Below are 15,828 nucleotides of genomic sequence, written 5' to 3'. Positions count from 1 at the left end.
TTGAAGTGGAATCCTTTTTCTTCAAAGGAATTTTGTAGGACTCCATCGGCTGTTTCGGGGCAATTTTCCGTTTATGGAGGGAAAGTCTGCCCGTTTAGGCATCGATAAAGTGTTCTGGTTGGTCTTCCAATGAAGATAGTTGATGCTTCAAGGTTGGAACCACTGTTGTAGACTTCTGCACCGAGGGCACATTCTCGGGCACGCCGGCGCATATCTTAGGGGTAAAAGCCTTCGGCGCCGCTTTCGGCGGCAACATGAAGTGAATTGGCGTCAACGCCTTGTGAGGTTTCTCGACAGGCTTCGAAGTTGGAGTTTCTTTCGGGCCGACAGTCGAGGCCCTCTCCTTGATGCGCTTGAGAGAGTCCGCCACCTGCTTGGAGAAAGCGGCGGACGGCCGCGCCGAGTCGACTGGATACTTCGAGGCACCACTAGATGTGGACTCGTGGGTTGCGCCGCTCTTGGCCTTGTCATGTTGACGCGGAGTCTCGAGAACCTTCGGATCACCGAGTCCTTTGTTGGTGTCGACCGCCTTCGGCGCCGATTTACTCGGCTCGACCACCTTGACCTTTGTCTTCGGCGTGGCAGACTTAGTCTCGAGCCCTTGACCTGTGTCTTCGGATCAACAACACCCTTCTGCTTCGTCAGTGCCGACGGCTCCGAGGCCTTCGATCCGACCAAAGTAATGCACACTTTCGGTTTCGAGGGGGGCACCAGTGCTTTCGCTTGCGTCAAGACCGTTTGTTTCACTTTCGGTTTTGCAGGGTGCGGCTCAATACTAATGTCCGTAGCCGAGCACGAAGGCGGGGCTGAATAACCCAGCGTAAGATCTTGGGTAAGGCATTGTGGCGATCCCTCGACCTGAGCCTTTTGAAGCGGTACGGCCCCAATGTCAGTTTGAGTTAGCTCTTCGCTCGAGCTATCTTCCATGGCCCCAAAAGCCCCGTCGTAGTCTCTACCTCGTCGACGACTTCTTCGGCTTCGAACATTTCAGCGTCCGCGTCGTAGTTATAGTCGACCTCCGACGCGGGATTTGACAGGTTTTCACCAACTTCCTGGTCAGCTCCCTCCTCCCCGGCATCGAAGAGGTCCGCAGGCGCCGGTGCAGTCTGCTGGGCCTCCTGGCACGCAGCGCGTCGATGCTTAAGCGTCTTCTTGGATCTGAAACGGGAACAAGCCATGCAACTGGCTTCATCATGATCCGGCGACAGACACTTGTTGCACACCGGGTGGACGTTGATGTGGGGATACTTGAGTTGCACACGGGACATCTCTTGAACGGACTCCGGTCCATGAGGATAAGTCGATAGGGTCTGTGGCGTCAACTGGGCCTTCTGCGTCGAAAGCACGCGGTTCTCTGGAATCCGGCTCGGAACCGAGCTGGAAGAATCAGGCACCGAACGCAAGACTATACTGACGAAGAAAACTAAAGGCCTTTTGGTCTTAAGAAAGTTTATCGATTCCGACTAGAGTGAACCAATATACATCCGAACCCAATGGCGGAAAAAAACAATCTGAGGATGGAGTCGATGCCCATGCGCACTGTAGTCCAAGGGAGGAGCCACCTATCTCGTGATACTTTGAAGACTCTTCCAGGACAACAATGTGCGATCATCCGGACCCAACACTAGGCGGCGATCTATGCACAGATATGAATTCAGCAGCCCACATGCCTCGAACATGTACAGTTTTGCAACTTCATTCATACACAGAACAAAATATACATGGATACAAAAAATGCCCAAAAACGGAATATGGATAAATACAGACAGAAATGGGCAAAATATAAATACCATAAAACCAGGAGCCCTTATTACGATTATGATACAGTCAATGACAAATCCTTCAGCCTTTCCAAGTAACAGTTTGCCTACTAAACCCAGATAAAACTAAGCCCATCAGATATGGAATTCTGAGACCTATACTCCATGAGTATAGTAACAAGCAGGTTCAACTCCCAAAAAGATTTTTACTAGGAAAGGTTGCTACGTGTGCACCACCTGTCGATATCTGGGTCTGGAACAAGTACCTGTTCCACCTAGGCACCCCTACTCACTAACTGCAACATGAGGCAAAAGTTTTTCATGAACCATAAACTCCATTATCTCACTTAAACCAGGTTACAAAATGTTCCTCCACGAGTACCTCGTACTACATATTGCCATATATCATTGGTTCCTATTGATATTACATACTGCCACAGCATTTGAGGTTTTTCCTTCTAGATTACACTAACAGATAGTTAAGAACCCATGCTTTTAGCCCAAACAGAGGAGCACATTCATGAGCCCCACTATCTTTAACATCTATATGTCCCCTCTGGCGGCACTGGCAGAGTCTTGCGGTGCCCGGATTGTCTCCTATGCTGATGATACACAGCTCCTCTTCACCTGTGGAAAGAACTCAGACTTTAATGGAGAGCAGATCAAGAGTTGCCTGGATGCCGCCTTTGCATGGTTCCAATTAAATCAATTAAAATGCAACGCAGATAAATCTGAGGTTCTCTTCTTTGGCTGCCCTCCTGACCCTGGCTGGAAGTCTTGGTGGCCGGCAGCCATGTTCCCACCTGCCACAGATACTGCAGTTGGCAAGAATCTCGGAGTAAAGATGGACAATGGCCTTACTTTTAAACCACAGATTCTGAGCCTGGTGGGTCAGTGTTTTGGTCTCTTAAAAATGATGAGAACATTCCTCCCACTTCTATCTATTGCCCATAGGAGGACGATTGTACAAGCTTTGATTGGTTCTAGGCTGGATTACGCGAAAGCGCTTTTTGTCGGCCTCCCTGACTATCTTTTGTCTCGCTTGCAGGTGGTGTAGAACTCTGCAGCGCAGGCAATTTCCGGCCTTAACCGGAGATCCCACGCTGCGGGGCTTCTTACATCCCTTCACTGGTGGCCCATACGAAAACGCATTGTTTTTAAGATTACTACAATTGCGTTTAAGGCCTTGCTTGGCAAGGGCGCTGGTTATTTAAGGCATAGGATCAGTTTTCACCATCCGGCCAGAGCTTTGCGCTCTGCTTCAATGTCGCTGGCCACGATCCCGGCTATCAAGTGTGCTCGCATCAGGCCGCTCCTTTAGATACCTTGCGCCCAAGGCTTGGAAAGCTTTGCAACTGTCACTAAGAAAGTTCGACAACTTATTGTCTTTTAGAAAGGAGCTCCAAACCTGGCTGCCGGGACACTCTGCTTGAGTAGCTGAGCGCTTTATAAGACCCCGGTTAACATACCATGTGCTCACACAACTACTCTGCTTCATAACTGATCACATCAACCCACCATTCAAGCTTCTTAAAAGGTTGGCTCATTGGATGCTAATCTTGGGTAACTCTTTCTGGTGGTAGCTTCAAGCACTAGAATACTTACCTTTTGAAAATTCTATAGGTGTTAGACTGGATCTGAAAACTTTTCAACAGTTTTTCCTGCGTGTGAGTAACATATGTTGTGCAGACGTCGTTCTGCTTTGGAAGTGGGGCAGTACGGCAATTAAGGGCCACCAATGAGAACCGTTAGTTTTCTAGGCTATTGATGCCCCCAGACACAAAGCCCAACTGCAGACAGGCTTGACTAGTGTGCAGATCTTTAAATGGAATTACTTCAGTTTACAGAACAAGGAGGGTCATTGCAGAATAGGTTAGAGAATGCACCAGAATGAGTTACCAAAGGAAAGTAACTTGTTCTTCTGGTGGATACTTCCAACCACGGATTCTTCCTCTTTTGAATAAACACCCATTCAGTACCTCACAGGTGGTGGGATTGAGGTGCCGAAAATCTAAAAGCCATGTAGGACTATGGCCAGACATGATTGTCTAGATCACAGTACCTTACAAACATATGGACAGACTCCCGCGTGTAGCAGCCTGGCGAATATCCAGAACAGGCACTCTGTGTGCCAACACAATAGTAGTAGCATTTGCTCTAGTGGAATGAGCCTGCAAGCCTTTTGTGCATTGCTTAGCCAGTCCATAGCAGATTTAGATGTACAGAACGATGCATCAGATGGGCATTTTTAAACTGCCTGGTCTTTTCACCTAGAGAAGACAACAAACTGATCATCCAACAGACGTTCCTCGGTACGATCAGTGTAGAAGCTAAAGACTCATTTAAGATCCAAACACTGGAGTATTTTTTCCTCCTTGGGTAGAACAAAAAACACAAGAAGGGTAATATGCAGTCTGACATAAAAGAGTGACACCTTTTGAAAGAAAGGAAGCTGTGGTTGTAAATAGCAGCTTGTCCAGGAAAAAATATACAGTGCGTTGACCGAGGCCTAAAAGCTTGCTCTTCAGACTAAGGAGCATTAAGTGGACAGCTACGTATTGGCTCAAAAGGAGTACACATTGGGAATGGGAGGACTAAATTCAAGTTCGACTGTGGAGGGGGAAACGGACACTGAACATTTAGGAATGAATCACAAGAGGTGATTTGAATAAAGGCTGGTACGGTAACCGCACCACAAAAAAAACAAAGCATATAAATAACCTTTAACTGTGCCCAAAATAAAGACTTACTGGGCCAAAGAACACTAAAAGCAACACTCCAGACAGTTTGGCTTGCAGTGGTTGGATCTGGCTGGTACCAAATCAAGCAACTTAGTTGTCACAAAGGCTAGTGTATATTGACTTAGTTAGGCGGTGCCTCTCTGCCAAGATATCAACTTCGGGGGAAGGTCAGGCAGTCAACTTGTTGGAAAATCTCCAAGCATGGAAGTTCCGATTGCGCAGGCCAGGGTGCAAAACCCTGCCATTCTGCAGCAACAGAAGATGCTCCCAAAACGCCTGCCAATGAGTTTATGCTAACTCTCCTTGCACAATCCAGTACAAGATAACTTTGTCATGGTTAGGGATTCCTGGTCATCTCAACTTGAGGTTGGAGATGGCAGCAGAAAAGCAGAAAAGCATACATGATCCCCACGATCCACTTTAGGTGAGATGTGTCTCGCAGAGAGAGCAGTCTTGAAAACGACAGCGTGCAAATTCATTGGCATTGCATATTAGAAGCAGTGGCAAAAATAAGCTTGGGCTCCTCCAATTCTTAAATGATGCCATGTGCCTTCTCCATCTGCAACTCATTTGTGATCTGCTAGGCTTTGCCGGCGGAGCAGGTCAGCCCTGGAGTTTAAAGGAACACCAAGAAAATCCTCTATTGTCCAGACACTTGCAGAGGCTCAGCTCTGCTTAGGACAGGACCGATGAGCCCACTCCACCCCACATGTTCCAGTAGCACATGGCAGTAGAGTTGTCCGTGAGCGGCTGTACCAATCTACTGTCGATGGAGGACAGGAAGGCCTTCAGTGCCAAGCAATTGCCTGAAACACCAAAAGATTGATGAGGAGTTGAATGTCCGCTGGAAACCGGATTTCTCCAATCTCCACCACTCCCAGGTGGCCTCTCCAACCCAGAAATGATGCATTTGTCACCACGGTCAGCTCATGGTGCGCTAAGGAGATCGGTATACCACTGACAATGGTGGTCAAATAGCCACCAGGTATTTTGCAGTCTCCTCCAGATTATGGGCATAATCTGAAAGAGCATAAGGAGCTGTGCCCACAGGGACATACAATAGCACTGCAAGGCCCACATATATCACCTAGAATGCTCAAGCAGTAGACAGGACAGAATGCAAGTAATCCCATCTGTCTTAGTCATCCTTGCTGAGATCCAAGACAGAAGTTGAAATTTCAGGTTAATACCCTGAATGTCCTGGACTCTGCTCAGGGGAAAGGCACACAACTACCAGGTCTTGAATGGCTTTGAAAAACAGAAGTTTCTCTTAAGGAGTCAGGTGAGACCTCGGCATATTGATGGTGAAAACTGGCAATATTAGCAAGTTGGATGTCTGGATGTGGTTGACAACTTCTCACCATTAGCCACCAGTCATGGAGTTAGGAGGAAGACTGCCCCTCAGGTGTAAATGAAAGTGATTGCAGTGGGTGTAGCAAATTGTTGGGGGTTCCAGAGAGGCCAAAAGAGAGCAACAGAAATTGCTCCTGCACCACTATTAAAAGTAGATAGTTGAGTAAGGTATGAAAGGAGCAATTCTGCCTCAAGGAACTTAATCTACGGCAGCGTGGCCAATGGTGGAGGAAATTTAGGCCGCATCAGGACTAGACTTTGAACTGGCTACAAAAATCAGATCAGGAGCAAAACAGAGGCACAATGATACGCTCTGGCTTGGACTTTGTGTTTACGACTAGCCCTATGACTGATCAAGAGGATGATCTGAAGCAGGAACCACTTCGGAAGGAGGACTTTTCAAAATGTGCCAGTCATGGCGTGGAGTCTTTCGGTGTCTGGCAACAAGTTTTGCCTCAATGTCCTGTATAGACTATGAATTTATCTAGGTGCATGTGTTGTAGGCCCTGGAGTCTTGTGCCAACCTCAAACACCAAAGGTATACTTCATAGGGATCCATTACAGACGTATCTGCCAAAGTCCCCATAGTTTTATTGGGCGACATTGTTCACTATGCACAGTGACATAAAATGGTAGTTAAAGAATTAATCTTGTCAGAAGGAGCAGCTCCGGTGCAGTGTCTGCCGGTGCAAAAAACTGACATCTGTATGTATGGGTGGTGTTTATATGCAGATTTGTGTCAGTTCAAGCAGAAGGACATCAGCGCAGAGGCACAAAACACCAACCTTTTAGAGCACAGGAGTGTTGCTTAAAAGTTTGAGGATCCAGCTGATGCCTAGTGACTATTCAATAGGGGTGCGCCAGCTGCATTCAGAAGTAACCATCAGAAAACAAAGAATGATACTCCTAAGCAAGAAATGAGCACCTCTTGACCATCCACAGGTTCTGGCAAGAGATTTTGCTCAACCAGTGCATGAACTTACAGCCCCCTCTGGATATGTTAATAACTGACAAGTTTGGCTATTGAGCTCTTCTGCCTCACCGATATGCCCAAGTGCTTTATACCTGCAATTGCACAAACACCAACACCCTGGCCCAAGACTAATCCATAATGCTTGCTACATGTGTTGCCAAACCACCAACTAATTAAGCAAACTTAAAACTATCAAAATCACACTTCTGCATCACTGACCAGAACAAGCACGGAGTAAAGTCCGTTAAAACTTGAGCAACTCACTTCACAACTGAGTACCACTAATAAAAATATACTCCCTACCATACAATTAGGGGCAGGTTTGACATACATACTAGGCACTGGACAGTGTAGAGCTGGGTATTAATCTGCTATATTACTGATAATTAAAAAGAAAGACTTATGGAAAATGCAGTAAAACTGTTTCATTGTTCCAATATATTGCACAACCATAGGATTTTCATAAAAAGGAAGACCCCGATTCAGAAATCACTAGTTAGCTGAAAATTTATACGGACATGTAGGGTATTTTATGTATTGATTTTCCTCAGTGTTGACTCACCTGTGCACGTTTAGTTCTTAGCTCAGAGTGAAGTGCTTTCTTTTCTTCCCTCTTATTTTTCATTTTCTCCATCTCTTTTACAATGTTTGATTTTCTTCGAGCTAAGGAAAGCAAAATATGGCATTGATTTACATGTTACACAATTCTACCAAACCTCAAAAATCTGAAATCATTCCAGGGAAAAAAGAAAATAAATATAGATCCCAGTCTAAGACTCCAAACCATCAGAGGGGCGTTTCTGACATAGGCACTCAAAATGTAATAACCAGAAGCACATAGCGATGTTAAGCAGCATGAAATTTAAAAGGCATGTAAACTAATTTCTGCAACGCAGTGCTGGAACTAAATTTTAAATTGAAATCTTTATAGGAATATACATGAGAATATGCATTAAGCATAACATTCTTTAAATAAAATAATGCATATAAACTCCAGGTGGATGAAAGAATTCCATCCTTTTAATGTGTGCCTTTGGATTGGTGCCCCCAGACCATGACTGATGCAAATGTCTTGCCAGTGAGAAACCAAAGATTCATCTTTCACTAATGCACACAAAATGATGGGTGGTATGCTTGAATTAATCGGTCACGGATACTAGGGGGCAACATCCCAATCCATCTTTTTTACCCACAATACCACCTCAGATTGCATCCAGCCATAAGCAAACCAGCCTTGATCCTGTTCCAATAGGAAACGTCCAGCCCAAATGAAAAACCAGATCCTCGGAACTGGAACACAAGCAACCCAAGACCAAATATACACACACAAATATACACACACAAATACACACACACAAATACACACACACACTAATCTATATAACTTACAGGAGGTCACCAGTAGGTAGCTATAGTTAGGACCTAGTTTCCATAGGAATTGCATTTTTTGACCTGCCTACAACTTTGGCGTTCGACAAATCATTTAATTTTCCTAAAAAAGTGTTAAAGTAGTTGTACGTTCTGTGTATCGTGGAAAGTTTAAGGGTGATCAGTGCAGTGCGGACCGAGAAATTGGGGCGAAAAACCAAGGTAATTCCTGGACGCAACCTAACAAAGTTGTGCCCGCCATTTTATCGGAAACTATTCCCAGGGCTCAAAAATGTGTGTCAAAGCCAACATAAGGGGTCAGGGTAGAGATACTCTGACATGTTTTAGAAAGGGGAGGGGCGTTAGTGACAGAAGTAGTGTCCAAAATGTATTCTTTTAATTGCCTGCACTATATACAAAGCTGCCAGCACCCACCCCAGCCCCACCAGTATACACTATTGCAGTGACATCCCAAATATTGGTGGAAATATAAAACAAAAGCATCTATACACATACCCTCGCTGGTCACAGACTCCTGTACCTACTCACATTTCAGTCAGACATTCATACACCCACTCACATATCCACTCAGACACTAATGCACCTAGAGACCAACGTATGTACTCATAAGCATTCATAGGCTCATGCACCCACCTATAGATAGACTCATGTGTCCACTCACAGAGACTTATTCACTGAGCCAGACCCACTCATTCATGCACACTCATGCTTCCTCACAACCAATCATAGGTAGACTCACTCAGATAGTTGTGCACCCACTCACAGAATCATACCCATTTATACCCCCACTCACAACCAGTCAGAATCAATATAGTTCAACATTTTGAATGTGGTGGTGGTTATTTAATTCCTGCTTTTGCTGTGTATCTCCACAACATCTTCGCAGTGATCATGGGTTCCAACATCCCCGCGACTCCCAGCACAACAGCAAAAATGGAGAATAGGTTTCAGAGATTCTTTTTATAGAAACTCACTAGAAAACCATGAGTTTTGACTGTACAGTAATAAACCCCCTAGTTCCAAAAATACTATATGTGCCTATGTGTTTCAGTCGTCACGGGCACCAATGTCACCTAAAAAAATGAAAATAGGTTTTAGAGAGTTTTTTTTTTAAAGAAAGTCACTAGAAAAACGTGCCTTTAGACAATACAGTAATAAACCGCTCCTGTGTAAAATACTTTAATATGTGTGCATATATGTGTTTTACACTTTATGAAAAAGGGGTTTTAGTCTGGGTTAACTACGCAGTCACAACACCCTGAATAACCACGAAAACAGGTTTTAAAGATGGCGTTTAAAGAAACCCAGTATAAGCATAAGAGTTTAAACCTGTATTTTAACCATTTTGCTAACCCTTTCGTCACAAGGTTCACACCCCAACGCCTAGCCTTTTTTGGCCATTTGGGGGAGTTTGCGCTTAGGCCCCTGTAACTTTTTGACCACATAAGGTAAACAAGCTAAATTGGCGTCCTTTTCTTCTAGCATTCTGGGGATTCTAAAGGTACCCAGGGTTTGTGGATTCCCCTGGAGGGGACCCAGAAATTAGCCAAAATACAGCTAAATTGTTTTAGGGGAAAATGGGGGGAAACAAAGTGCTGCAAATGAAAGCATCTGGGTTTTTCCTTACAAAGGGTATCGAAGGGTTTGTGGGGCTGAAATCACAATTTTCCCAGATTTTAGAAATTGAGTTGTCAGAAAACCAACATTTTTTACACAGTTTTGCCATTTTTCTGGGACATAGCCTATTTGCTACTTTTTGTGCTTTCATCCTCCTTCCAGTTAATGGTAGACATGGGTATGAAAGCAATAATGAATCCTGGAAAGCTATACATTTTTGAAAAGTAGACAATCCTGAAATCAGCAAGGGGTCATTTGTGTAGATCCTTCAAGGTTTCTTTATGGAAACTAACAGTTAAATATAGGAAAACATTTTAATTAGTTGAAAAAACAGCCTTGTGTCAACATATTAACCTTTACCTTCTAATTAGGACAGCTCTTTGAAGGCAATATACGTTACATCCGCTAGACCTTACTGGTTGTGGGGAAATATAGAACTTGTAGGTTCACCAAGAACCCGACTAACCCAGAGCCAAAAATTGAGCAGTGACTTGCAATGGTTTTCTATTATATGCCGGGTATATAGCAATTATTCTGTGTCCCGCCGTTGCTCCACCCACGGCCAATTGGTGTCAGTTACCTCCACAGGCCACATCTGTTTTAAATTATCGTGCCCAGATAATTAAAAACAGATCATTCGCTGTGGCGCGCGTACATCACTCGTGGGCTTGTTGCATATCCACCAATCTGATCTACCGCCCATGCGTTCCTTGCTTTCTTCACTCCTCCGCTCTCAGCACTTCTCTTGTTAAATCAGTTGCCCAAGCACCCTTCTCACCTGTCCTTCCCCCTCTACCTCCGCCTCCTAACTCTTCCTGCCTTTCTCCCTGTCCAGTCTCCTATGCTTTTGCATTTCCAACCGCCACCCCCACCCCTTTCCTTCTTGTACCCCTAAGAAAGAGTTACGTTTAAGCAGCCTTTTTTGAAGAACAATGTGTGCTGCGGAGACTGGGCTCGTTTGCTTGGGTGGTTATCGCCGAGGAGCCGGCGTCTTGGTGCTGCTGTCGGGAAAAAGACACACTGGGGCTAAGGCGTGGGAAGTGGCTGGACACGGAGTTTCCCCCCCATTCTTGTTCTGAGGCGCTTCAAGGTCACTCGCCAGCCGACAGCAGCATCGACTGAGCAAAAAAGCAGTCCCCATGGCACAGCTCTCCCAGAAATATAAAGCCATATCAAAAAATATTACATATTTATAGATGATTGATGCTTTGGGTGCAAGGGGTCTGATAAAACCTTAACGAGGAATCGCCCACGCCAACACCAAATGAGCAGCTAACTCCAAAGAAAACACAACTACGGAACCAACGCCACCAGGAGCCGCACTCTGCGGACTGTAGCGGGAATTACGTTCTCCTACAGAACTGTGCATAGAGATCTGGAACCTCTGTGAATTAGGATGACCCAAAACTCACCTCAGTACCCTAAAACCCCTTACCGAGCTAGCTACAGTGTCTCATTGGTCATAACAAACTCCCAATGCTTAGACAGACCAGAACATGAACTTCGATTACCTCAGGTATCGTGGAACACATTAACACTTTCGTTATATAATCATTGCAAACCAGAACATGGAGTAAATGAGGACACGTGCATGTTTGAAATATTTATTTACTAATGCATGGTTCTCAAACGCAGTATCTTGTACAATACTAGCAAACATTATAAGCAACAAAGTTATCAGCATAGTTATTAGTCCATAAAAAGCGAATGGTGACCGCATTCTAAGATGCTGAAATTAATAGGAATTAACAACGCTTAATTCACACCCTCCCTATTTAGCATAATATTTTATATCTATGATGGTCTCATTTGGGTTTTAGCAGGGCGGGCCCATACCTCAAAATCTCAGTGGCAGAGGATCACATCTTCCACCAGCTCTCTGCATGCGAAGCACCATCAAGTGTGTTTCGTGTGTGTTCAGCACAACAATATGAAACCCGCCTAGAGCCAGATTTTGGCAGCAGCATGTGTGTTATGTCTATGGAAGTGCGAAGATCAGACCTCACAGCAACATTGTGTCGAGTTATCCTTGCAGCCTTCAGCACTCACTGTGCAGACAGTGTACCGAGCAAAACTGATAGAGTAATAACATTATTTCTCAAGTAAATCACAAAGCTCTTCTAGGTTGAAAGCTAAAACAACAATTATGTGTCGTGTGCAAAATGAGGCAGAAAGGTAAAATGGCGTTTAAACATTTAATAAGCTCATGCTAACTTAACACAGTATATAGAAAATATTTAGCTATATGACAGGACTAAATGTGTTATTTGTGTTTCCGGAAACATTTGCAGCGTGCAGGCCCGATTGTGTTCATCTTGTAAACATGGCATAGGGGGCTGGGCGGGAAAAGGAAGGGTGTGAGAAGATGATCAAATTATGTGTTTGAGACGTTTTTACTTCTTGCCCACTACTTTGAACTTGGGTTTTGGCACAGGAGCAGAACACGAGAAATGCACACTTATTGAAGGCCTGAGCCTTAATGGAGACAGGGCACTCACTGCAAATTCAGATGGAAGTTCCTGCTTTGCAAGGGGTGAGCCTGTAAGGCTTTTGTGCGTTTGTGAGGCACCCTTCAAGACCGATTGTTTTACCATAGAACTTCCAAAGTCGGGCTGGGGCAACTTCACTGCCACAGTTCCAGACCTATATGCCCAGTCCATGCACCTCACATTTAGTGCATGCAATTCATCCTGCACAGGATAGAATTATGCCTTTGTTTAGCTTCTCATACACATGTTCTTTCTTGGCAACTGGCAGAAAACCTCGCATTTATTTGTCCAATCCCACCCAAAAGGATTCTGCGATTCATAAATGTTTCTCCTTTGGGGTTGCAAAATTCATGCATAGTGCGTACACAAGCGGTTGTTCTGTTCCCAGTGTCTCATGACCAAGGCGCCTTTGGTTTCTTTCTCCCTCGTCTTTCCTTGTTGTCTATCACTCGCAGACACAGTTTCACAGACAGTTCGCTGCAACTAAAATACGAATGAAACAAAGACAAAGGTGGCTTAATGGCTTGTTGTGACTAACAACGAAGGCGCCCCGCCCTGCACAGGCCCGGCCCCTCCCCAGGGAGGCACACATTCTTGCCCTTGTATTAGGGTTTTTTTTACTCAGCCCATTGCGTCCAGGAGATTGGAAAACTCCAGACTGACCTGCCGGTTTATGGCACAGTTGGCAGTCAACTTCAGCCTGTGTCGGCTCAAGAATGGCGGAGCTGGCCGGAGGATATGCAGAGCCTCCTTCAGTCTTCCATACCTTGCTAAATAATCATACAGCGTGTAGTTACTAGTTTTAAAACTTACTGCGTTTTGTAACGATATAAGCGATAGACATTGAAACTGGTCCCTTCTGGGCCATGAACAGAACTGTAAACGGCGTGGCATCATTACTTTGATTCGCTATGCCGCCCTAAGCAGTTCTTTCACAAACTGTTAAATCAAAATAATGTAATTACATTCCTCTAAAGGAAACAGCAAACCATCTCTTTGATTGTTGAGGAATTGTGAGACGTGTTTGGCTTTGAAAGTAATATTTTTAGTTGTCAGTATTCTTAGTTTGTTATGAATCTCAAACAAAAATGAGAGCCTTCCTAAACAAGTATTTGTAATGCAATAGGTCTTGCATTACTAAAAGTTTGAGCTATTGACATAAATGATAATGATAACGCACATGCTCAAACTTTCTGTAATGAGACCTATTGCATTGCAAATGCTTGTTTTGCAAAGATCCTAGCTGTAGGTTTCCACCCCTAGCTCTGCCTGCACCTAGGGAAACCTATACATTTTTGAAAACTAGACACCCAAGGGAATCCATGATGGGGTGACTTGACTGCCTCTCACCCGGTTCTGTTACCCAGAATCCCTTGCAAACCTTTATGAAATTGTAAACAAGCGGAAAAAAAAAAAGACATTTTCCTCACATTTCTGTGGTGAAGTTCTGGAATCTGCCTGGATCCACAACTGTCCACCCACCCCAAGTTCCCCAAAGTCTTCAGAGAAATACGGGATCTCACTTGTGTGGGTAGGCCTAGTGCCCACGACAGGAAATGGCGCAAAACGCAGCAGGGACACACCACAATTTCACAGTGAAAAATTACCCTTTTTTTGACAAAGTGCCTAGCTGTAGTTTTTGACCCTAGCTCTGCCGGCACACAGGGAAACCTAGCAAACCTATACAATTTTGAAAACTAGACACACAGGGGAATCCAGGAGGGGGTAACATGACTGCCTCTCATCAGGTTCTGTTACACAGAATCACTTGCAAACCTAAAAAAATTGTGAGGAAAATGTCTTTTTTTTACATTTCTGTGGTGAAAAGTTCTGGAATCTGCCTGGATCCACAAATTTCCACTCACCCTTCATTCCCCAAAGTCTTCATAAAAAAATGGTACCTCACTTGAGTGGGTGGGTCAAGTACCCACGACAGGCAAGGGCCCAAAACCTAATGAGGCAACATCAAAATTACCTATGACGAAAAAACCTGGTTTTGCAAGGGCGTTCCCATGAGTTTGACCCCGGGCTTGGCGGCAGTCTAGGGAAACCTACACATTTCTGAAAACCCGGGGGAATACTGCGAGGTATGGCTTGCGTGGGTTCCCTAACATTTTCCTACCCAGATCTCCCTGCAAACCTCAAATTTAGTTGGAAAAAAAACCACTCTCAAATTTGTGTGTGGGAAAGTTCTAGAATCTACGTAGATCCACAAATTCACACACAGCATTTCCCCAGGTCTCCCAATTAAAAGGATACCTCACTCGCATGGGTGGGTCAAGTACCCACAACAAGCAAGGGCCCAAAAGAACAAGTTACTTACCTTCGGTAACGATATATCTGTAAGAAACAGTAGTTAGTATTAGATTCTTTACCTTAGAATATCCCCAGGCGTCAGTCTGGATCCGGAAACTTATGCGTAGCAGTACCCCTGCGCGTCGGTAGGCGTCGTCGGCAGGCGTCCCCTGCGGCTCCGCGTCCGTCGTCGTCGGCGTCGTGATGACGTCGCTGGAGTATATAGACGCCGCCTCCGCGTGCTGACGTCAGGTCTTTGCACACAACCTTTCCGCGCCAGAACACGCAGAGCCATGTGAGAACCAACACTGGTGCCATTTGAAACCAGGGCCCTGAAAGGGGAGTCCTTAACCCTAGGTATCAAGTTCGCAGAACGGGAAGGATGGGTGGGGCGGTAAGGAATCTAATACTAACTACTGTTTCTTACAGATATATTGTTACCGAAGGTAAGCAACTTGTTCATCTGAAAGAAACAGGTTAGTATTAGATTCCTTACCTTAGAATAGATACCCCAGCAATATCAACCCCGGTGGTGGGTCTGCGAACCAATACAATCCTACACCAGAAAGTCCTGGAGGACCGAACGGCCAAAGAAGCCATCCCTCCGGACTTGACTGTCCAGGCAGTAGTGCCTCGCAAAAGTGTGCTGCAAGGCCCACGTAGCCGCCTGGCTAATGTCCTGCAAAGGGACTCCCAGGCCCAGGGCAGTAGTAGCCGCCGTGCCCCGAGTGGAATGGGCCCGTAGCCCAACAGGAGGCTCCTTCCGAGCCAAAGAGTAGCACGCTTTGATGCACAGAACGGCCCACCGAGAGATGGTCCGTTTATGTACCGCCCGTCCCTTCTTCGCACCCACGTAGCCAACAAACAGTAGGTCATCCACCCGGAACTGGCGTGTGCGATCCACATAAAATGAAAGCGCACGTTTTGGGTCCAGACGATGGAGCCGCTCTTCATCCTTTGAAGGATGCGGAGGCGGGAAGAAGGAAGGGAGGGTGATGGACTGCCCGATGTGAAAAGCAGAGACAACTTTGGGCAGGAAAGAAGGTCTAGTCCTCAGAACCACCTTGTCTGGATGAATGGACATGAAAGGAGGTTTGACAGAAAGAGCCTGGAGCTCACTCACTCTCCTGGCAGAGGTGATGGCAACCAGGAAGGCCGTCTTTAACGTCAGGAGACGGAGAGGGCAGGAATGAAGTGGCTCAAAGGGAGCA

The 15,828-nt window shown here is 45.4% G+C and overlaps 1 protein-coding gene across 2 annotated transcripts in view; it reads right to left on the bottom strand.

Annotated features, from left to right (window-relative positions):
- The window catches only part of KIF2C (kinesin family member 2C), a 1,247,488-nt gene that overhangs the window by 832,329 nt on the left and 399,331 nt on the right, over positions 1-15,828 (bottom strand). For both annotated transcript variants that reach the window (XM_086952306.1, XM_086952307.1), the window contains one exon: positions 7,390-7,490. In XM_086952306.1, coding sequence (XP_086808432.1) covers positions 7,390-7,490 — 101 coding nt within the window. The remainder of the gene's footprint in view (positions 1-7,389; positions 7,491-15,828) is intronic.

The sequence above is a fragment of the Lissotriton vulgaris genome, chromosome 1_1 (genome assembly GCF_964263255.1).
Source record: "Lissotriton vulgaris chromosome 1_1, aLisVul1.2, whole genome shotgun sequence".
Classification (NCBI taxonomy): Eukaryota; Metazoa; Chordata; class Amphibia; order Caudata; family Salamandridae; genus Lissotriton; species Lissotriton vulgaris.
Note: the sequence above shows the minus strand (reverse complement) of the source record. Positions and strands in the feature narration are given on the sequence as shown.